Source organism: Saccopteryx bilineata, chromosome 1, assembly GCF_036850765.1.
Source record: "Saccopteryx bilineata isolate mSacBil1 chromosome 1, mSacBil1_pri_phased_curated, whole genome shotgun sequence".
Classification (NCBI taxonomy): Eukaryota; Metazoa; Chordata; class Mammalia; order Chiroptera; family Emballonuridae; genus Saccopteryx; species Saccopteryx bilineata.
This window is the reverse complement of record NC_089490.1, coordinates 114,453,045-114,476,701: the sequence shown is the minus strand read 5'-3', so window position 1 is coordinate 114,476,701 and position 23,657 is coordinate 114,453,045. Positions and strand designations below refer to the sequence as shown.

Here is a 23,657-nt window from a genome sequence, read left to right as displayed (position 1 = left end):
TAAAAAGCAAAAGAAAGGGTTAAAGGAAAAGATAGTAAAGTGGAAAACAGAAAATATTTTAGAAATAAATCCAAATATATAAAAATTACAATAAATATAAAAGGATTATTTTCATCAATTAAAAAATGTTAAAGGCCCTGGCTGGGTGGTTCAGTGGATAAAGTGTCGATCCAGCACACCAAGGTTACAAGTTCTATCTTTACTCAGGGTATATATGAGAAGCAATCAATGAGAGCACAACTATGTAACAACTAAATGAAACAACAAGTTCATGCTTCTCTCTTTGTCCCTTCTCCCCCCTCGCTCTCTCTTCCAATCACTCTTTCAAATCAATGGGAAAAATTTTAAAGTGTTTAATTGGAAGAAGTTGTTTAGGGGTATAAACCTGCAACTAGTAGGTAAGTATGTCTTGGAGATCTAGTGCACAGCACAGTGACTGTTGTCAACAATATGGTGTTATAGACTTCCAAGTTGCCAGAAGACTAGATCTTAATTGTTCTCCCTACAAAATAAAAGTGATAATTATGTGACCTGATAGAGGTGTTAGCTAACACCACAGCGTTATTCATATTGTTAAATATAAATGGGTCACATCAACATGTAGCATCCTTCAAACTCTTAAACTTACATAATGTTATGTGTCAACTATATCTCAATAAAAATGTTTACTGGGCCCTGGCCGGTTGGCTCAGTGGTAGAGCGTCGGCCTGGCGTGCAGAAGTCCCAGGTTCGATTCCCGGACAGGGCACACAGGAGAAGCGCCCATCTGTTTCTCCACCCCTCCCCCTCTCCTTCCTCTCTGTCTCTCTCTTCCCCTCCCGCAGCCGAGGCTCCATTGGAGCAAGGATGGCCCGGGCGCTGGGGATGGCTCCTTGGCCTTTGCCCCAGGCACTAGAGTGGCTCTGGTCGCGATGGAGCGACGCCCCAGAGGGGCAGAGCACCGCCCCCTGGTGGGCAGAGCATCGCACCTGGTGGGCGCGCCGGGTGGATCCCAGTCGGGCGCATGCGGGAGTCTGTCTGACTGTCTCTCCCCATTTCCAGCTTCAGAAAAATACACACACACACACAAAAATGTTTACTGTACAGCATATGAGACACATTTAACTTTGGAAAAAATGTTTCCATTGATTTGAGAGAGAGAGAAAGAGAGAGGAAGGAGGGAAGGGAAAAAGAGAGAAAGAAGCATCAACTTGCCATTCTTGTATGTACCCTGACCGGGGATCGAACCTGTGACCTCAGCACACTGGGTGGATACTTTATCCACTGAGCCCTGCCCAGGGCACATTTAACTTTTTAAAAGTAAATTTTAAAATCAGAAATCCCAAATAGCCAATTATCCTGGGGGGAATGAAAATTAAAACAATGAGAAACCATTTAAAATCCACCAAATTGTTGAAAATTAGAAGGTCTGACCATATCAAGTGTTGGTGAGAATGTGGAGCAAGGAGAAGTCTAGTAGCTGGTGGGAATGTCAATTGGTACAGTCACTGTGGGGAAGTTTGGCAATATCTAGTCAATATATATATATAAATATATATTTATATATCAATATATATCAATAATATATGTCCCTGCTATTCTGCTTTTATATATTAAATATATCCCAGAAGAACATTCAAGTCTTTAAAAAGAAACATTTACAACAATATATGACAATGCATTATGATAGTAAAAAATAAAAAACCAGTTAAATGTCCATCATGGGTATATATACATGAATTATTATAGTAGTCACACCATGAAATAGTATCAGCAGATGCAAAGAATAAATTTAAGTGCAGATGATAACATTGATATTTCTTTAAAAAATGTAATGTTGAAAGAAATAAACAAGTTAAAGTGACAGATACAGCTAGTGCTCGACTTACGACCACGATTGGTTTGGACAGGCTGGTCGTAACATGATTTGGTTGTAAGTTGAGTAGGCTATATGTACAGTACTGTGAAATGATGTTATAAAAATTTTTAATATTTATAAAAATATTTTATCATAATTTTCTTTCATTATTGTTATATATCATAATTTTCTTTGTTCATTTTATGCCATTTGTATCATCTCTACACCATTTTGTTTCTTATTTTTACATTTGTCAGATTTAAGTAAAAAACTGCATTACCAGTACAACTGGTTTAATATTTGCAAAGACAATTTCCTCTTGGTAGACATCTTGGGAGGGTTTAATGAAAAATATCCAAGACACAAAACACAAATTGCTGTACTGAGTCTGGGATAACAGTTGAAATGGTGCATGCAGAGATGGTAGTGCTGCCAGGAGCTGGTCCACACTGTCGTACGCCCAGCTGGGCAATGCTTGCACTGCCAGATGCAGAGCAGTTGTGGCAGCAGACCTGGCTAGCGATTGTGGTTGTAAAGTCGAATGGTCGTAAGTTGCATAGGTCGTAAGTTGATCAAGATTTGTAATATGATCTTATTTATACTTTGTTCTGAAACATGATAAATAATACTATACATTATTCATAGTTAAATATTATATATATGCAGTGATGGTATATAAATATGATGGTATAATAAATCACTGGCCCAAGATTGTAGTTACCTCTGGGAAGAAGGGAGAGGAATTAATGTCAGGAAGTTATACACAGGGCCTTCAAATCCATCTAATGTTTATTTATTTAAAAAAATACATGCAGCAATAAAATCAACAAAAAATATGCAAATAAAAAGTAAATTGCATAATGAAAAAATATATATGCAGCAAATATGGCAAAAGAGAGTGAGTGATATAATGAAGTTATATAATAGACATTTGGGTATTTGTTATAATCTACGCTGGCAATATTGCCCAATTTTTAAATTGTGTGTTTGATTTACATATACATATATATATATAAGCTAGCAAAAGTTTGTAATAGGGGATATCTTCACCCAAACATTGAGTAATTGATGGAGAAATACAACAAGAAAAATAGAAATGTAACAGTTTTGATCTGTCATTTCAGACACATGTATGACCACTTCATAAACCTCTACCCACAACTGATTACGAAACCTTCCGTCGTGGATAAAGTGCAGAAGTTCATGGAGTATGTATAACAGCTTTTCTCTTCTCATTGTTTACTGTCATTGAGGCTCCAGGGCCTGAACATGTCATTTCAAACAGTGATTTTTCTTTTGCCAGTTTCTTTTCCCGTCTCTCCGCAGGACTCTAGAGTTGTTCTTGTAGTGAGGTATAGCAGCTTTTGGTAGTGGCATGAAAACTGGCTGCAGATAGCATGCCCTCTAATTTCAGAGTCAGGTTGAATATCACATTATCAATTGCTGGCAAAGCTGGAGGAGGACACCATCAGTGAAAGCAGGCAAAATTAAATCCCTGGGTCACACCCTCCTCCCAGGGAGGCCTTGTCCTTCCTGCAAGGGCTCCCTCCACCTCCCTCTGTAAGGTGCTTCCTTTTTGCCAGCCTGGTAACTAATCCTAGCTGGATTGTTAGAGCATATCCAAAGTCATAATTCTTAACATCCTCTGAGAATACCTCTAATAAAATTTTCTGAAGACTAATAATTCTCGATATTCAGAAAATTTGTTATATGTTTGTGGGATGACAGATTATGAGATTAATTTGAAGATAGAAGAGCTCTTGGTTTGGCCCTCCAAATTATACACTAAAGAACCTCTTCATCGAATGCTAACGTCCTACAGAGCATCAGTTAAAAACCATTGGGCTAGATCCCATGAGTTTAATAACATTGTGTGCTAACATTGATCTAGAGATCGCTTGAACACATCAGAAATGAGTTTCAGTACACAGTTATGTCAAATCAACCCCTATGAAGCACAGAGAACTGAAAGAGAAGAGACAAGAAGAAAGGACTATGAAAAACAATTTTTTTGCTAAGCATGCTAGGACAGAGGCATTGAGGTAGTTATTAGCAGCAATTGAAATATAATGAACCAGAAACTATAAAAATGATCTGAATGAAGTATAAATATATACAAGCGATCTTGCCCTTAAGAGTTTTTATTTTTTTCTATTTTTCAACTGCCTCTTCTACATACAAAAGTAAAGTCAATCAACTTATCCTTACTGATTTAGTTAGACGTTATCATTTAACGTGAATGCACTTGGACCGCCTATCCTTGACTTTCTTAGGTCTCGGTATCATAGGTAAACATTACACCTGTGCTTTGGTTCCAGGTAGAGCATGGAGGAAGCTGTAAAGGAAGAGTCCTAGTCCTAGGGAGAAATTAAAAATTGTTTCAGATTTTCCCTGGAGTCTTTCAAAGTGATTGGAATATTACGAGATTCAGAACTTTAATTTAATTTTACCGTAATTATCTGAATATGTTATCTCCAAACGCCTGGGTTTAATTTAGCTTTCGATGAGCAACCACAGAGGCCTCTAGTACAAATCTAACTCTCTTTCAGGAAGCAGGAACAGTGGACGCGGGATAACATCAGAGATTACCAGGATGATCCGTTGTGGAGACATACAGGCTATGTGATGGCACAAATGGACGGGCTGTACCTAGGAGCAATGAAGAAAGCTAAATTAAAAGGCGTAAAGGTAAGACTTTTAAGACGTTACTTTATTAAGAACTTAATAAAAATGATCTTTAAAATTACCTTCCAGTTTAGAAGCAGATTAAATTAGGACTAAAATATAAATTTCTTGCACACAAGTACCATCTTATTTATCCTGACTCGCTGTCTGACACAAAATTCAAGCTTACTTGTTCCTGCTTTTTCTCAGTCTCTTTCATTATCCTGTCCTCTGGAGTAGGTGAAAGAGCCTGGTATAAATGTACTTACTGGTTATCTAAATAACCCAATAAAGCTAGTGTTTTATACAATGTGGCCGTTAAAACAAAATGCCTAAGTGTACACATTCTATGCTTCCCATCCTCCACAACATGCATGCACTCACACACATGTGCCCACATATAATTTTTTTTTTTTTCATTTTTCCGAAGCTGGAAACGGGAAGGCAGTCAGACAGATTCCGCATGCGCCCGACCGGGATCCACCTGGCACGCCCACCAGGGGGTGATGCTCTGCCCCTCTGGGGCGTCGCTCTGTTGCATCCAGAGTCATTCTAGCGACTGAGGCAGAGGCCACAGAGCCATCCTCAGCGCCCGGGCCATCTTTGCTCCAATGGAGCCTCGGCTGCGGGAGGGGAAGAGAGAGACAGAGAGGAAGGAAAGGGGGAGGGGTGGAAAAGCAGATGGGCGCTTCTCCTGTGTGCCCTGGCCGGAAATTGAACCCGGGACTCCTGCACGCCAGGCCAACGCTCTACCGCTGTACATATGATTTTTTTTAAAACTTTGCTGAATCATTGAGGATTCAAAGGTAGCATTCAATATGCTTCCAAAATTATGGAGTCCTGGACAAGTAGCTCAGTTGGTTGGAGCGTCATCTCGATGCACCAAGGTTGTGGGTTCAATCCCCAGTCAGGGTACATACAAGGATTAACCAATGGATACATCAATAAGTGGAATAACAAATCCATGTTTCTCTGTCTCTAAAAATAAATAAATAAATAAATAAATAAATAAATAAATAAATAAATAAAAATTTAATAAAATTATGTAGATCTTACTTGCTGGTAGGACATATATGTGTATATATATATATCCACATGCATACATACATGTACACATATACTAGATAAAAATATACAAAGAGACAGTTCACAGAAAAGTAATGCAAACAATTGTAAATTGTATGAGCTCAGCTTTGCTCATAGATTAGAAAAACAAATTAAACCATATGAGTCATACTTTTTCACTTGTAAGTTTGGGGAAAGTTCTGAAGTATGAAAGCATACTCTGTTTGTAAGGTTGTGGGGGAAAAGGAACTTTCCTAAAATACTGGGAAGAATATGTAGTAATATATCTCTAGACAGGAATTTTGACTCTCTGTACCAAAATCACAAACTCATTTACCCTTCCACCCAGTAATCCCACTTCCAGGATTATCATAAAGGTTCATTGGCAAAAATACAAGCCTATTCATTGCAGATAATTTGTGACAGCAAAAGATTTAGAACAGCCACACACACACCTAAATAGAAGACTAGCTGCATAAATGATGTAGCTGCAGACAGGAATGAGGTAGATCTCCATATCTTGTTATGGAGTGACTTCTGGGATCACTCTGTAAAAACTGCAGACACTGTCTATCCTGTGCTACCTTTTACATAAGAAATAGAGGTGAGTGGGTAGGTGGGTTGTTGGATAGGTAGGTAGATAGATAGAGAGATAGAGAGATAGAAGGATAGATAGACAAATTTACTTATCTTTTCAAGAAGAAACAACAATCAAAGAATAAACCAAAAATTAAAAAATAAGTGATTACTTATAAAAGGAAGAAGAAAAAAAAGTGGAGAGGACAGAGTTGAAAGCTACATTCCTCTGAATGTAACTTGCTTTATATATTTGACTTTGGAACCAGGTAAATGCCGTTCATAACTATAGAGCAACGTTTAATCACAGAGAAGAAATGCAATCCCTGAAATCTAAAAACAGTTTGACACAAACATATTTATCTATCGAGCTTGTGGTATAACCACACAAAGAGCAGTTATTGCCAGTGACTTTAAAACAGTCATTCTGCATCTCCTTAGTGGGACAGGTCCTAAGGACAAGAAGGATCACCAAAACCAAAACCAAAACAAAACAACCTTAAACTAATATCAGTAATCTTTATAATAATGGTATTGTTATTTTGAAATTTGATAGAGTACAATAAATAGGATAGAGAAAATAAGTAAAGACAGGGTGAGCAAAAGTATGTTAACAACTGTGAGTACTCAAAACAGAGGTTATTCTTTTTTGTTTGTTTGTATTTTTCCGAAGTGAGAAGTGGGGGGCGGCAGACAGACTCCCGCATGTGCTGGGCCGGAATCCACCTGGCATGACCACTAGGGGGCGATGCTCGGCCCATCTGGGGCATTGCTCCGCTGCAACCAGAGCCATTCTAGCGTCTGAGGCAGAGGCCATGGAGCCATCCTCAGGGCCCCAGCCAACTGCTCCAATGGAGCCTTGGCTGTGGGAGAGGAAGAGAGAGATAGAAAGAGATAGAGAAGGAAGAGAGGGGGAAGGGTGGAGAAGCAGATGGGCGCTTCTCCTGTGTGCCCTGGTCAGGAATTGAACCCGGGACATCCACACACCAGGCCAATGCTCTACCACTGAGCCAACTGGCCAGGGCCACAGAGGTTATTCTTGTATTATTATTTATTAAATGTTGTACCATTTTCCATACAAACAACTGTAAACCTTTTGCCCCACTGTGTATGTTGGATCTCAAGATTTTCAGTAGAAGGAAAATCAATGAAATAAAGACTAGTTTTTACAGTTAATTAATTAGTTTGGGTTTTTTTGTTTTTATTTTTGATTAAAATGTCTTTGGTGCGGGTCCTCCCACCACCTGTACCTGAAAACCACTTTGTATGTGGATGCCCAGCCCTGGGCTGCTCTGGTGGATTGAATCTTGCTGAAGTCATGCTTATCTAGTTAGCAAAGTTCTCCTTCAAGTCTGACAACTGCTCCAGGGTTAATGCTGTCTGAGTCAATCAGTCCTGACGCACTATCAAAATCAAAAGCATCTTAGTTGAAAGTGATCTTAAGGAGGGTGATTTCCCTCTTGAGGGTATTTGGCAGTGCCTGGAGCCATGTGTGGTTGTCAAAACTGGGAGGTGCTACTGATATCTAGTGGCCAGAGGCCAAGCTGCAGTTACACATCCTACAACGCACAGCTTCCACAAGAAGGAATTGTTTGGCCCAACATACCATGAGTGCTGAGACTGAGAAAACCTGAAGAGGCATGCTGTTGTAGCGGAATCTCCCCAAGTCTGTGGATATTAAAACATGCTAGGCCCTGGCCGGTTGGCTCAGCGGTAGAGCGTCGGCCTGGCGTGCGGGGGACCTGGGTTTGATTCCCGGCCAGGGCACATAGGAGAAGCGCCCATTTGCTTCTCCACCCCCCCCCCTCCTTCCTCTCTGTCTCTCTCTTCCCCTCCCGCAGCCAAGGCTCCATTGGAGCAAGGATGGCCCGGGCATTGGGGATGGCTCCTTGGCCTCTGCCCCAGGCGCTAGAGTGGCTCTGGTCGCGGCAGAGCGACGCCCCCTGGTGGGTGTGCCGGGTGGATCCCGGTCGGGCGCATGAGGGAGTCTGTCTGACTGTCTCTCCCGGTTTCCAGCTTCAGAAAGATACAAAAAAAAAAAATGCTAAAAATTACTTTATCAATTACAATAAAATCTAGTGTATCTGTTATGTTATGAGCCCTTTACAAAGGAATAACACAATGAATCCCTAACAAGAGAAACAATAGAAGATGACATCTCACTGTCACAAGTCAGCATTAAGTGTGTTCTCTTCCCCAGCCCATGACCCTGTTCCAGGTCCAGTTCCTGAATGCTGTTGGGGACCTGTTGGATCTGATTCCTTCACTTTCTCCCACAAAAAACTTCAGCCTGAACTTTTTTAAGAGATGGGACATGGGACACTGCTCTGCCCTTATTAAGGTGAGACACACAGCAGCCTTTATCTTTTTTCTGGTTCCGGACCACACCCAAGTGTGGGAACACTTGATTTTTCCATATGACACCTAAGTATGGCAACTTCTCTTCTCCCCGGCTAAGGGTATAGATCAGCGCATGGGTTCCTGTATGGTAGATGTTAAGAACTAGAAGGGACTGATAGAGGGAATTGGATGTACATGATGTTACTTCTGGTTCTTCCATCATTCTTCCCATGCTGTATCACCTGCCACTCCCACTTTCTAGAATCTTCGATTTTGCATGTTAGGATAGAGTCTATCTGTTTTGTGCACATTAAAGGTTAATTTCCTGATGATAAATAAGCACTAGACACCTAAATTCATACAACCTCTGTACGCTTACTTCACTTGTGGTTGGTTATCTATATATATCGATATATATCGTCCTATTAAACTTAACTTCACTGAAGTGTGTTGATTTGCGTCCCAGTGTTAATCGTGTATGATATGTATCGATATATCCCTTGTAGTCAGTGATTGCCAATATTCACTGTGATTCTGGCTATAGGTTCTTCCTGGATTTGAGAACATCTATTTTGCTCACTCAAGCTGGTACACGTATGCAGCCATGCTCAGGATATATAAACACTGGGACTTCAACATCAAAGATGAAGACACCAGCAGTAGTCGCCTCTCTTTCAGCAGTTACCCAGGTAAATAAATTTAAAGGGACATCCAAGTACTCTGAGTACTCTTTCAGGATGAAACCCTGGTGATTCAGCATAACTGGAATGGGAAAAGTGGTTAGTAAGAATTAATTACATTTAATTTTCAAAATGCTTTTTGAAGAAATATGCTCTGATGCTTTTTTAAATAAGATGACATAAACTTAGTTAATAGAGTTGTCAAAAATTCACTTCAATGAATGCAGCCAAGCTATTTAATTAAGTACAAGCCACTTTCTTATGCCTTGCTGTGGAAGCAAAGATGAGCAAGACAGGTCCTGCCCCTAGTTTCTCCTTGAGGGCCTGTTTGTTTCTCTTATTAGCTGCTATATCCCCAGCACCTAACCTAAGGTGCAGCACCTAGTACTTAATGCGTTTTTGCTGAATGAATGAATGAATGGATGAACCTGGAAGCTTATAAATGTTACACTAACAAGATAAATACAATACAGATAAGAATGACATTGTCATTGGGTACTGTGTATGCTACAAAAAGAGAGAGAGCTCATATCAGACTGTTGGGGAAAGCAGAGAGAGGTTGTCATTTGCGATGAACCGCAAACGATGACTAGGACTGGAGCAGGTGGAGATGGATGAAAAGGAGAGTTTCTGCAGGGTGGGGGTTGCCCACTCCTATGCCTAAAAGAGACAGGCAGATGGTGCAGATGAAGAAAGGGGGACAGCAAAAAAATAGAAGTGGAAACAACTATAGCAAACACATGACACATTGAAAGGAGGCCAACTGGTCAGCTCCCACTGCCCGTTGTCATGAACCATGTGGAGATAGATCAGTGTTTCTAGATCCTCCACTGTGTGAACCCAAGAAACCATGTCTGCTAGCTAGAATTACCCCCTCAGTGGGAGGTTTGCAGCCTCTTTAGGGGAAACATAATGAGCAAAGGCAAGGGGGAAATTCTTAGCAAATACCTGAGAGTCTAAGGAGGATGTGATGTGGGCACTTTTGGCTTTTAATTACATATCTGTAACTTAAAGGGTGGTTATACCAATCACCTGGCATACCTATCTATCATTTTCACAGTATTTTGCCCCCTCTGGCACTATCGCTCCTGATAGTATTAACTCCACCTTATTGGGAATGCTGACAAAGGGCATAACTCATTATTTTTCTGTCCTGTAACTTGACCTTTATCGTGAGACTATTTTTATTTCATCTTTGTCATAATTTGCTTAATTGTTTTAGTATTGAGAGGGTCGGGGGGACTCCTTGCTCTGTGCCTTGATTCTTTTGTGTTCCTTCAGACCAAAATTTAAGGATAACAAGAGACTGAGACCCATCAAATATTCTTACTCATTCTCTTGTTTATGATAAATGCAATGTTCAAATGTTACATGCACTGCTTTGAAATCTCTGGAGAATAGTGTTTGTCTGTATTCTTAACAGTCCTGGATCCCAAAGGTACTGATAAGGAAGGACATGAGGGGTTTCCTATGAAACTCATGACTGTTAACATTGTACCCTTTCAGAATAAATAGATACTTAGATAATAGAAATTTTTAGAGCAATTAAACTGAAACAGAACAAAAGTTAGTTTTTTTTCTTTTTATCCCAATATGTTTTAACAGGAGCCAATGGAGCAATGTGGTTCTTGTTTTCTCTAACTAGACAGCTTTTTTCTCAACATTGTACATGAATTACATGTAGACTCTTATTTATATAACAAAGAGTTGATTGAGGGAACTGCCACACCGGACTCATCCATTAGGTATGAAACTAAGCTTTGCCACAAACGTCATGCTGTGGGAGCTGTTGATCCCAGAGCAAAATTGGATGGCTTGTTTGTTTTTCTTTGGTGGAGGAGTGCCATGGTAGATTAAGTGAATTAGAAGTGGGGTGTTAGTTTCATATGGAAGGCGGCAGGACCTGGAGGCTCTTCATGATATGGACAAGGATATTAAGAGTTGCTTAGTTGGGTCCTAGCTGGGTAGCTCTGTTGGTTGGAGCATCATCCTGATATACCAAGGTTGCTGGTTTGATTCCTGGTCAGGGCGTATATAAGAATCAATAAAGGCATAAATAAGTGGAAAAACAGATGGATGTTTTTCTTTCTCTCTAAACTTAAGCAATACAATTTTAAAAACAATAAAAGAATTGCTGAGTCATAAAAGACATATTAAGTCATGAAACATTCGAGACTTGGCTGAGGCTCATGTTAAAGCAATGATAACTGGGGTGGAGCAGATACCATTATACAAACGTGTGGTTCACTGAAGATCTTGTGTGTACCTGCCCATGCTTAATGCACTGTGACCCTCCTGCCAAATTCTGACCACCAAAATGACTGCCATGAAAAACTCTCAAACTTCAAGACACGATGGCCTTTCTCTTGAGGTTTCCAAAAGGAGAAAGGTGGAGCATGGACAGCTGTTAAAACTGTTCCTCAACATTTGAAGTCCAACTGTTTTATTCCGGTGAATTTGCTTTCTTATTTGTAAAATCAGGTGAATATAATGCTTACTTCATATAGTTGTAAACATTATATAATGTGTTCATTCGTCAACAATTTTCTGTTACATTGCTGTGCTAGGCAAAATATTTACAATGGACAACAAGACATATAATTTCTACTTTAACAAAATTTGCATTCTGGTAAAAAATAGAGACAAATAAAAAAGCAATGATAATAAAGTGTGATTTGTGCAATAAATTATAGGAAAGACTAGTTTGGGGATGTTGAGATAGACTCTGAGAGAAAGTAAAATTTAAGTTGAGGCACAAAAGACAAGTATAAATTAGCCAGATCCTTGGGGAAGTAGGGTGCTAGAATGTTCTGTGTGGAACAAACAGCATGTATAAAGGTCTGTAGGTAAAGAGAAGTGTGGGCAAGGCCAAAGGAAGAGAATGAAGGGCAATACAAGACCATTAAAGTAGCAAGTAGTGGTGGCATTAATAGATCCGGCCCATGGAAGGAAGACCAGCAAGGCTGCCAGCAGAACATTAGAAGGCTGCTACAGTAATTCAGGCGGCTCAGACCACATGTTTTATAGAAGGTCCATCAATGGATGGATGGAGGATTGATGTCTATGTTGAAGCAGAAAACAAAATGTCAAAAGTGACTGCTGAATTACTGTAGCACATCCTCACTTTCGGTGTGCTCCTTTTGTCCCGGCCTGAGGGGTCAGTTCCCATAAGAATGAGCAGAAGAGTGCTTTTAGAATTGTTCTCCAGCACAGGAGGCTAGGGGGAACAGAGGTAATCCTTCACTACACATTCATCAGTATTACAAAAGGGTTACGGTGCCCAGCACACCCAGATTCATCTCACGCTCTGTGTGCACTGGAGCCCCAGCTGACTTCATACAAACAGAGGTGGGCAAGTCAAGGAAGTGCATTAATGAAATAACCCCCATCTTACTCTAGAAAAGATTAAGTGATTTGGTAGCTCCCTAAGCTCAGTATTTTTTAGTCTGTTGTGTTTTAAAAAATTATTTTGATTAATTGATATGAAAGAGAGAGGAAGGGAAAGAGAGAGAAACATTGATTTGTTGTTCCACTTACTTGTGTATTTATTGATTGATTCTTGTATGTGCCCTGACCAAGGATCAACCCATGGCCTTGGGGTCTCAGGACTACACTCTTAACTGAGCTACCAGGCCAGAGCTAGTCTGTTTTTTAAAAACAGAGTAGGAATTTCTTTTCACCTGAAGATGCTAACTGAAATAAATGTCCTGAGGACGTCAAAAGCATACCGGGTGCTGATAATCTCCGCACCACCCTTAAGCACATGCAGTGACTTCCCAGCTTCGAAGTGCCTTCCTCAAAATTCCCCGAGTCCCCACCCAGCATGCTGAGACAGGCAGACTGGGAGTACTGGGGCACCCTGACCCTGGCCTGTGTCTCAGGTATATCTGATTCAGGATGCACCTTTCCAGAAATTTTCTAAGTATCTTTCCAATGCCCAAGACCAGCCAGCATGGCAGCGCCACTCAGGTGAGGCCAAGCACAGATAGGACTCCTGTGGGTCCTGATCCCCATATCTCTCATTTGGGGGAGCTTTTTTCCTCTGCCCACACCCACAGGCAAATTCAGCGAGATGCCATGGGAGCTCTGGGACGCAAGCCTATGAGGCGATCCTGTGAGTAGATCCTTTCTGTGGCCCTTGGAGTATATTTTCTACATCACTGACTGGCAGGATGTTAGTAACAGGATGAGTTTGAGTGACTCTCTTGTCAGACACAGCACGTGTCTGGGCTCTCAGCTATTGAGGGCCATGCTTACCCTTGGGCTTCAGCACATGTCCTCACTGCAGTGCCATCTTCCTTCTGCGCCCCCCCAAGGGCAGCAGGGGAAGTAACAGGCAAACTTCACAATGTGTGCCCTACTGCCGGTCCCTGTCACCTCATCCTGCCGCAGTCCTCTGGAAGAGCTGGGCCCCGTCCCTTCAAGGGCCTTTGGGGAACTCGCTCCACAATACAAATGGACCTTTCAACAGATTCAATGCCTTTAGTTAATGAGTTGGCTTCCCATGGTCACAGGCCAGTCTTGCGCTGCTTGGATAGTCCTTGTGCAGCTGGGACTACTCCTCTGGCTCTGCCACCCGCTTCTCCCCTAATCGTGCCCATGGGGGTTGGGAGGGCGTGGGAAAGGTGGCACTGTGGAAAGAGATCACCTTCTCGGAATGCAAGGTTTCAGCTGAAGGAGTCCAAGGGCAGAGTTGGAAAATATGCTGATCTATGTGTATGCTATAAAATTCTGAGTTTAACTTTATTGACCATAAATAAATTATCATTCTCATTTCTCTTTACGCTCTGAGTAAGACTTGAATTTGCTGTCATCATTAACAAATCACAGTAAAGGTCTTTGAAAGAGTCTCTAGGAAGCAGCCAGACTCCTCAGGTGGTGAGATAGATATTGCAGAGTCATTAAGTAAATGGTGTTAGGGAACTGCAGAGGCAAAGAAAACCATGCTTTTCAATACAAAGCCGATTACAGAATCATGGCTTTGTGAGTAATAACAGTATTGCTACCTCTTTTGATGGTGGGAGATATAAAATTATACAAGAACAATGCATTTGATAACAAATAACAGAGAGATGGCACCTGGACACTATAAAGAATCTTCACATGTGCTGATTAGTCTACCCATTATTCTAAATCTTCATTGATAAATCACTATCTCACTTGGGTTCATGGATTTTGGAATACATTTCTTTTTTTTAAAATTATTTTTATTTATTTATTCATTTTAGAGATGAGAGAGAGAGAGAGAGAGAGAGAGAAGGGGGGAGGAGCAGGAAGCATCAACTCCCATATGTGCCTTGACCAGGCAAGCCCAGGGTTTTGAACCAGCGACCTCAGCGTTCCAGGTCGATGTTTGATCCACTGTGCCACCACCAGTCAGGCTGGAATACATTTCTTAATCTAATTGTTTATATAGGCAGAGGCCCTGGGAGACATAGTTGCCTGAAGCTCTGACAACTCTTAGGAAGGTGGCCCTAGATAACCTTGTTCTGGAAGTTTTCCATCCTTCACAAGGGTTTTAATAGTTGTGGTCTATTTTACCTAACTGATAAGGCTGAAGAAGATAAAAAACCCACATTAACCCTACCTCAGGACACTGTACACAGCCAAGTGTTGATTTGGCTATGCAAGTCAAGAGCTAAGATAGTAAGTAAGACATGGAGAGAAATTCCATAGGGAATGACTGCACTGAAAAGGTAGTGAATGCCACTATATGAAGACTCTTAATACAAAGGTCTACTGAATTAAATTGCATGGAATCTTTAAATCAATTCAGAGAAATTTAGTGTATCTAATACTCAGTCTACCAATCCATGAATATAATCTCTAACTATTTAGATATTCTTTTGAGCAATATTTTATAGTTTTTAGTATATGGGTTTCGCATACCTTTAATTCATTTGAACTCTTAATAATTTTTAATGCTCCTATAATCCAAATTTATCTTTCACTCCCTTTTTAAATTGTTTATAGCTTGTATATATGCATTAGTTATCTAATGCTATATAACAGGTCACCCCAAAAGTTGCTTGAAAAAACTATAATCATTTAGTATGTCATAGTTTCTGTGGATCAGGAATTTAGATAGTGCACAGTGAGGATGGCATGTCTCTTCTTCACTATATCTGGGTCTCCAGTTGAAAATTCGCAATCTGAAGGACTGGATTCTCTGTAACTTAACGGAAGCTGAAAGCTTAACTTCCAAGGTGACTCACATGGTTGAAAAGGTGGGCTAGCAAATTGGACCTCTCCACAGGACTGCTTGATTATCCCCATGATAAAGTGCCCAGCTTTCCCCAGACCAAGTGATCCAAAAGAACAAAGCAGAAACAGCAATGCCTATTATGACCTAGTCTCAGAAGTCATACTGTCACTTCCACCACATTCTATTCATTAGAAACACATTATTATGATCAGCCCACAGTCAAAAAATTTGTGGAAATATAACAATCACCACAATATAGAAATATATTTATTGTACATTTACTTTGTTATCCTGAGAACCTTCTAAATTCATCTATTAGTTCTAATAGATTTCCTATAAATTTCTTGAGATTTTTCTATGTGCATAATTGTGCCATCTCTGCATAAAGAAAATTTCACTTCTTTCCTGTGTGTCTTTGATTTCTTGCATGATTGCACTGGATAAGATCTCCAGGACAATGTAGACTAGCAGGGAATGATAATCCTTGCTTGGTTTCTGATCTTAAGAGAAAAGTATTAAGTATTTCAACATTAAGTATGATGTTTGTTGTAGAATTTTTGTAGATCCCCTTTGAAGATCACTTTTCTTCCTACTTAGCTAATGTTTTTTTTAATCATGAATGAATGTTGTGTTTTGTGAAATTCTTTCTCTGCTTCTATTAAAGTGATCATATAATATAATTTTTCTCCTTTATTAATATGATGAATTTCATTGATCAATCTTCAGATGTCAAATCAACCTGGCATTCCTGGGATAACCTCCACTTAGTCATAATATATTAACTAAAAAATTTTTTTGTTCACTTACTACTATTTTGTTACGGAGTTTTTTCATCTTTATTCATGAGAGATATTGATTTGTGGGGGGTTTTTTTTGCAATAATTTTGGCATCAGGGTAAACTTGTTTTTAATTATCTGAATTTGGAATTTTTTCTTCCGTGTTTTCTGAAATGTTTGTGTGTGACTGGTATTATATTTTTCTTAAATGTTTAATATAATTCACCAATTAAGCCATCTAGACAAAGAATTTTGTTTTTTGGGAAAGTTTTTAATTATTCAATTTATTTTATTGATATAGGACTGTTTAGGTTTTCTAATTCTTCCTGAGTCAATTTTGAAAATTTGTGTCTTTCAAGGAATTTGTTCATTTTTTCTAAGCAATCGTGTTTATTGACAAAGTTATTTATAATAGATTTATTAACCTTTTAATGACTGCAAGGTCTGTAGTTTTTTATTTTTTAAATTTTATTGGGGTATTATTGGTTAATAAAATTATATAGGTTTCAGGTATACAATTTATAATACATCATCTGTATATTGTATTGTGTGTTCACCACCTCAAGTCAAGTCTCCTTCTATAGTTGTTTATTTTTTAAAAATTCTTTTTAAGTTGATTTTTAGAGAAGAAAAGAGGAAGAGAAGGAAAGAGAAAGAAAGAGGGATAGAAGATGAGACATTCATTGGTTGATTCTTGTATGAACCCTGACTGAAGATTGAACCCACAACCTTGGCATATCAGGATAACACTAATTAACTGAGCTACCTGACCAAGGCAATAAATATCTTTAGCAAAAACTTCTCACCAATAATCAACTTTAGGTTTTTATTGTGTTTATTCTATTTTGGATTTGTTGAGTTTATAAGATCTGTAAATCAATTTTTCCTAAAACTTAGGAATTTTCAGCAGTTCTAGCTTCAAATATTTTTTCTATCCCCTTTCCTCTCTTCTCTCTCTCTCTCTCTCTGGGATTCCAATTTCTTATATGTCAGAACGCTTAATTTTATCCCACAGGACTTCGGGGCTTTGTTAATTTTTCTTCTATCTTTTTTGTCCTTCTCTAGTCTTCTTTACACTGGATAATTTCATTGATTTATTTCAAATTTATTGATTCTTTCTTGTGCCATCTCAAATTATATAAAACCATCCAGTAAAATTTTTATTTCAGTTATTGTACTTTTCAAGGTCTAAAGTTTTTATTTTGTTCTTTCTTTAGTTTCCCTTTCTCTGTTAATATTCTCTCTGGTAACTTAATACCATATTTTCCATTTCTGAACTGTTTGATGTTAAAGTATTTGTCTGCTAAATCCAATATTTAAGCCTATTTGGAGACAGTTTATATTAATTTTTTTTCTTTTTTTTTTTTAGTGTGAGTCATGTTTTTGTTTCTTTTTCATGTCTAATAATTTTTGGTTGTAAATTGGACAATGAAGATTCATACATTATAGTGACTATAGACTTTGTTTTTCTGAGGATTGTTGGTGTTTTGTTATAGTAGGTAACTGCTTTGTTTGTATTCAGAGTTCAAAATATATTTCCCATGCAGTGTGCAGCAGCTGATGTTTTGTTTTACTTCTGGACGCTGTTTATTCAACTTGGTGCCTTGGAGATTGCCCCTGCACCTAGTTTAGTAGACAGCCAAGTACATATTTTGGCAGAGTTTAATGTATTTTAGAGCTAACTCTTTCTGTGGTATATTTGTTTCCAAAGTTTCCTCTAAATTTCCATTTGTTCTTCCAGCTTTGAATTTTGTCCTTTGACAGTTGAGCAAGCTGAGCTATATATGAGTTGGGGATGAGCCTCTATCAAAGTTGTAGCAAACTTGCATATCTCAGCGGGAACAATTACAAGGCTCTTACACAGTGGCAGATTAAATGGCAGGAGCACCAGGCATGCGCCCTGGGCCTCGACTTCTGAAGGGCCTCACAAAATCCCAAGTTTACATTTTTTTCCTAGTGACACCAAGTTTGGTTTCATATGTGCAATTTTAACATTAATAGTACATAATATTTATTTATTTTAAAATATGGTTAACTTGTATTTGTATTTTCCCTGTCTCTCTTTTTTTAAGGGGTCCAATATTTTCTTCTATGCCTAGGGCCTCAACTGACCTTAATCTGCCTCTGGTCTTACAAGGGTAAATCTCACTGCTTTCTGTTTTTACTACAGAATCCTTGGCCTCTCTCACATTCTTGCGTAGTTAGTAGTCAGCCAAAGAATTGGAAATTTATATTCAGATTTTGAATCACTGCTATTCTGCAGTTTTCTCTTGCTCCCCCAAAGTTCCCACTTAAATCCTCAGCTGTTCTGCAGCACTGAACTCTGACATCTGCCACCTCAAGTCTTTATGGTTATAGTTTTCCACCACCAGAGCTAGGGAAGAGGGGTAGGAAGTACATTTAAGCAAGGAAGCCACATCTTTTTTTAAAATTGAATTTATTGGAGTGACATTGGTTAATAAAATTATATAAGTTTCAGGTGTACCATTCCATAATACATGATCTGTACACTGCACTGCAATGTTCACCACCCCAAGTCCCCTTCCATCTCCCACACACTCATTCCTAACTAATACTACCAGTGTTCAGTTTCTCCCTGCTTTGGTCACTTTCTAGTACTCCCATCTATTTGTTTTAAATAATTTTAGACAGTGGTTATAATTTCTATTTGTGGGAGAAATCATCCAATTTCTTTGTGCTGGCATTATTGGAAAACTCAGCTTTTGTATGAGCATTTTTATTGCCATTTAGAACTTTTTACTCAAATGCTTTCCATACTAACAAAAGGTATCGCAAGAGCTCCTCTTAGAAACCGTCACTAACTTTCAGGCTGAGTAAGCGATCCTTCCTTTGAGCTTCCCTGGTACCCTGTGCCTAATTTCTTCCAAGTCTATATGCCATATTCATGTCCACTTCCCCCGGTCCAGCACAGAGCATTGCACATTGTAATCATTGAAGAAATATTAAGGAGAAAAGGAGGAAAGGAAGGAAGGAAAAAAGGAAATGGGAAGAAAAAAGGAAAAGAAGGAGACAGGCAGTCGGATCATGGGTGACCCGCTCGCTCTGATGAGGACATGAGGAACTGGAAGGGAGAAAGAGGGGAAACAGTGAAAGGCATCATCATCTGTCACAACTTCACTGTTTTCTACTCATGCTGCCTTCCCTTCTCTCCCTTTGATTTGAAAACAGGTCTAAAATGTTCAATGATAGCCATCAAGGCCTATGAGACACAGACTTATATGTTCAGCACAAGAGTGGGTCCTTGAAGCTAATTCTTTGTAGTTACACTGATTATAAATGACATGAATCGAACCGAACTAATTTTATGGAAATTAGGCAGCACCCAAGTTTTAAATCAATTACTGTAAACTTGTTTGTGCTCACTTGTTACTGAAACTAAAAGAAAAAGCAAACCTAATATTTGTTTAGTTCCTACTTATGTGCCTGGTACTGTGACTGACACCTCACTAAACAATGGGAAATAATATATCGTTTCATTTTCATAAAAGAACCTAACTAGGAGGGTATTGTATCTACATGCTTCAAATAAAGAAACAAGTTCATAGAAGTTAAATAGCAAGCTCAAAATCGTACTGCTGAAAGGTTGGGGGCTGGGATTCAAACACAATATAACTATAAAGTTTTTTTTTTCCTGGAAGTGGTTCAGTTTGCATTTAAGTTAAATGATTAAAACTTAAAAAAGCCATGAACTCAAAGGCACACCAGGTGGGTGGAGCTTTTGCGAGGGAACAAAAGCTATAACTTATTCAGTGTTTTAATTGAGGATTCCAGTAATGAAGATCCATTTGAGACCTAGGCTTCAAGCGTACTGTCTGTTAGCGAGGCTTTCCCGGATGCACTTGGTGTGTTTCACCAAGCATGCACACGCTGCTCCTTTGCATTACATCCAGACATCACCTCACCTCCTCCACACAGATATACTCAGCTAGTAAACTGAAAATTTCCCGTGGAGCTTGCTAAAAATGCAGATTCCTAAGTGTTATCTGTAGAAATGCTTATTCAGCTTATCTAGACCGGGGCATTTGTAACAAGGGTCCTGGGTGATTCTAACATCCTTTCCAACTCGAGCAGCCCTCCTGGTCCGGGTAGCAAAGACTTTGCTCAGCCTTTTCCTGTTGGAAGTTCAAATACTTGAAAGTAGGTGCACAGGAAGATGAAAAAATAGTCTAGTCTCCTTCGTAATCCATAATGTTATTACTTTCATAGGTTATAAAAGTGCCTATGGATGTTGTAAACATTTTAATGTACTATTACTCTTAATTTCACATTACTTCTTTTATCTTAGATACTTTAGACATAAAGCTGAAATATGTACAATCTGTGAATTAGTAACATGCCAAGATTCATGTCTTCCACCTTTAAAAAATAGAACCAAGGGAGGAAAAGAAATAAGAGTAAACTAGAGGACTTATTCCAAAGGATTATAGATAGATTTCATAGCAATTAATTTCCTGCTTTCTTAAGTATCTTTTTATCGTTCTCTATGTCCTCTTTGGCACCATCCCAGGTCACTAATAACTCGGCCAGGGCACACCTGCCTGATCATCTTTCCCCACCTAGCTCAGGAAGCTTCTTCTTTTCTATCTTTTCAGAAATCTCACATTATTTTCCATACTTTTCTTGATTAACTGGTCATAAGGTGATTTTCTCCTGCTCCACCCTGTCTAAACATGTAATTCCTCATGACTCACTCTCTGCTAATTGCTTCTACTGCTCCACCGTGTGTGTCATCACCACTTACATGACTACGTATCTGTTCCCAAGATATTTGTCAGGCATATGGCATAGTGGGAAAGGAATGTGTTGAGTTTTGGTCTTAGATTTATTTCTGATAATGTTGTTTATTAGCTTTAGATAGCTAAATATATATTTATGTATTTTAAGTGAGAAGAAGGGAGATAGGTAGAGAGACAGACTCCCTCATGCACCCCGACCGGGATCTACCCGGCAACTCCCTGTCTGGGGTCAATGCACGAATCAACCAAGCTTATCCTCAGCACCTGAGGCCAACGCTCAGACCAATCAAGCCACTGGCTGCAAAAGGGAAACAGAGAGAGAGTGGGGGGGAGATAGTCACTTCTCACATGTACCCTGACCAGGCATCTGCACGCCAGGCTGATGCTCTATACACTGAGTAAACCGGCCAGGGCCTAAATAAATGTTTCTAAATAGCTCATCAAACAATGGTATCCATCCATCCAGAGCAAGGTAAAGCTGGTGCACAATAAATGTTGGTCACCACCACCCTCTTCTTTAGATTTGACAGTGGTTTACTGAGCACCGACTATGTGTTAGTTTTTTATTCTTTGGGCTGGAGTGAACAAGACAGAAAAACTCCCTCTCCTGATGGAGCTTACATGCTATGGAAGAAATAGAAAATAGTAAATAAATAATATAAGTAAATAAGATAATTTATTATTTATCAAAACAAATTTCATTTTGATGTGGATAATAACAGAATGTTGAATATACACCCATCTTCTTTATATTTATTTCATATAACCTTGGAGAGTCCTGCTGTTTCTTGTAGTGGACCACTGCGGGGTATGCAGACACCACAGCTTGGGCTTCCTGTGCTTGTATATACATACTAGCACGAATCCTCCATTGATCACATTCCTACAGCAGGATTAAGGAGAATTGTCTTCAATAAATACTTATTGATTGAAGAATAATCATTGGAAAGAGAAGTGTGGATTGATTGGCAGGGAGATAAGCAAATAAATGGCATCCTAGAAGGCGGGATTAGGCATCCTAATCCATTCATTATAGAGCAGCTGAAATAAATGGCTGTAGGATTTCATATCCTGGGATAACAGGGCGCCACAGGCTTTCTTTTCTTAGAGTGAGAAAGCAGAAGGTTCTCCTGATGCCGACAGCAATGTCAGAACAGGGTTTTGGTGGAAACACGGAGGAAAGCAGAGGTGGGCAGGGATGGCAGTCTGGGCCCTTTAAAAAAGCTCCCAGGGGAATTCTGACTTAGTCTCTGGGCTGGAACCATTGCACGGTGCTCGGGGTCAAGTAGGTGTTTCAGAAACATTTATTGACTGACTGTCAGATCGGCTTAGAGAAAATCAGACAGCCCACCACAGGTTGGTGCTTTCCACAGGTCTAAGAGGTGGTATGTTTCTCTTCTACAGTGGGAAGAAGTTGAGCAGAAAGAAGAGTATGATGCAAAGTTACTTTGTTTTTTTCTTTTTAAAAAACAGGAAAGAAGGAACAGAGAGTTCCCAAAGTGTCCCATCCCTCTGTATTAAAATCAAAGGGCAAGACATTTTAAAACAAACAATGTTGTATAATTGGATTACTATAGTGTATATTAGCTATTAAACTTTGTGGCTGGAAACATTATGTGATTATTATTGCTTCTGGGTTCACAGGATCGCTAAGTGGTTCTTTCTAGAGAATTAAATTGGCACATTTCCTGCATCTGTGGTTGGCTGTAGGTGGGGTGGGCAGCTCTACTGCTCTTGAATGAACTCCCTTGCACATTCGGGGGTTGGCTGGCAAGAGGCTGGCCTTGGCTGCGGTGACTGGTCCTTCCCTATGTGGTCTCTCGTCCTGGAGACCAGGCTAGAGCAAGCTGTTTACAGGGCGGTAACATGGTTACAATAGAGGGAGTGGAAGTGTGCAAGTCTTGAGGCCTAGACTCGAGAACGAGCACGTTCTGTTGGATAGAGGAAGTTCTAAATTCAGCCCAGATTTAAAAGATGGGGAAACAGATGACACTTCTTGATGGAGATGCTGCAAAGTCACATTGCAGCATCTCATGTATTACAATCCATTCATTTCCTACCGTTCATGTTCATGGTTGCGGGTGGCTGGAGCCAATCACAGCTGTCCTCCGGGACAACACCAAATTTTTATTGGATAATGGATAAGGGAGCAGTGAAGAAATGCAGCTCAGCTGTTCTTGCAGTTATGATCCGTACTGCTGACCCTGATTGTACTGTACCTTATGTCTTTGGTCAGTGCTGAATCTACTCTTTTGGAAGAAAGAAGTGTGTTTGGAGCTTTGGAGCAGTTAGTGCATGAGGTGTGCCAATGGGTACATTTTAAATGTACTTCATAGGCTGATAAGGGTATGGGTGGTACTAGCATTTCTGGGTGGTACTAAGCAATAAATGGCCTCAGAGGGTAGTTGATTCAAGTGTTTTTCTATTGTTAAAGTCTTTTTAACTGTCTCTGTGTGTGTGGCAGAGACAGAGAGAGTCAGAGAGAGGGACAGATAGGGACAGACAGACAGGGAGAGAGATGAGAAACATCAATTCTTTGTTGTGGCTCCTTAGTTGTTCATTGACTGATTTCTCATATGTGCCTTGACCGGGGGGCTAACAGCAAACCGAGTGACCCCTTGCTCTAGCCCAGGGGTCGGGAATCTATGGCTCATGAGCCAGATGTGGCTCTTTTGATGGCTGCATCTGGCTCACAGACAAATTTTATTTTATTTTTATTTTATTTTATTTTATTTTTTTATTTTTCCGAAGCTGGA

At 39.6% G+C, this 23,657-nt stretch overlaps 1 protein-coding gene across 1 annotated transcript in view; it reads left to right on the top strand.

The window, feature by feature from the left end:
• PLBD1 (phospholipase B domain containing 1) overlaps positions 1 to 23,657 on the top strand; it is a 72,599-nt gene that overhangs the window by 34,102 nt on the left and 14,840 nt on the right. Inside the window, exons 3-6 of the mRNA XM_066264532.1 lie at positions 2,962 to 3,045; positions 4,387 to 4,525; positions 8,343 to 8,483; positions 9,027 to 9,171. Coding sequence (XP_066120629.1) covers positions 2,962 to 3,045; positions 4,387 to 4,525; positions 8,343 to 8,483; positions 9,027 to 9,171 — 509 coding nt within the window. The remainder of the gene's footprint in view (positions 1 to 2,961; positions 3,046 to 4,386; positions 4,526 to 8,342; positions 8,484 to 9,026; positions 9,172 to 23,657) is intronic.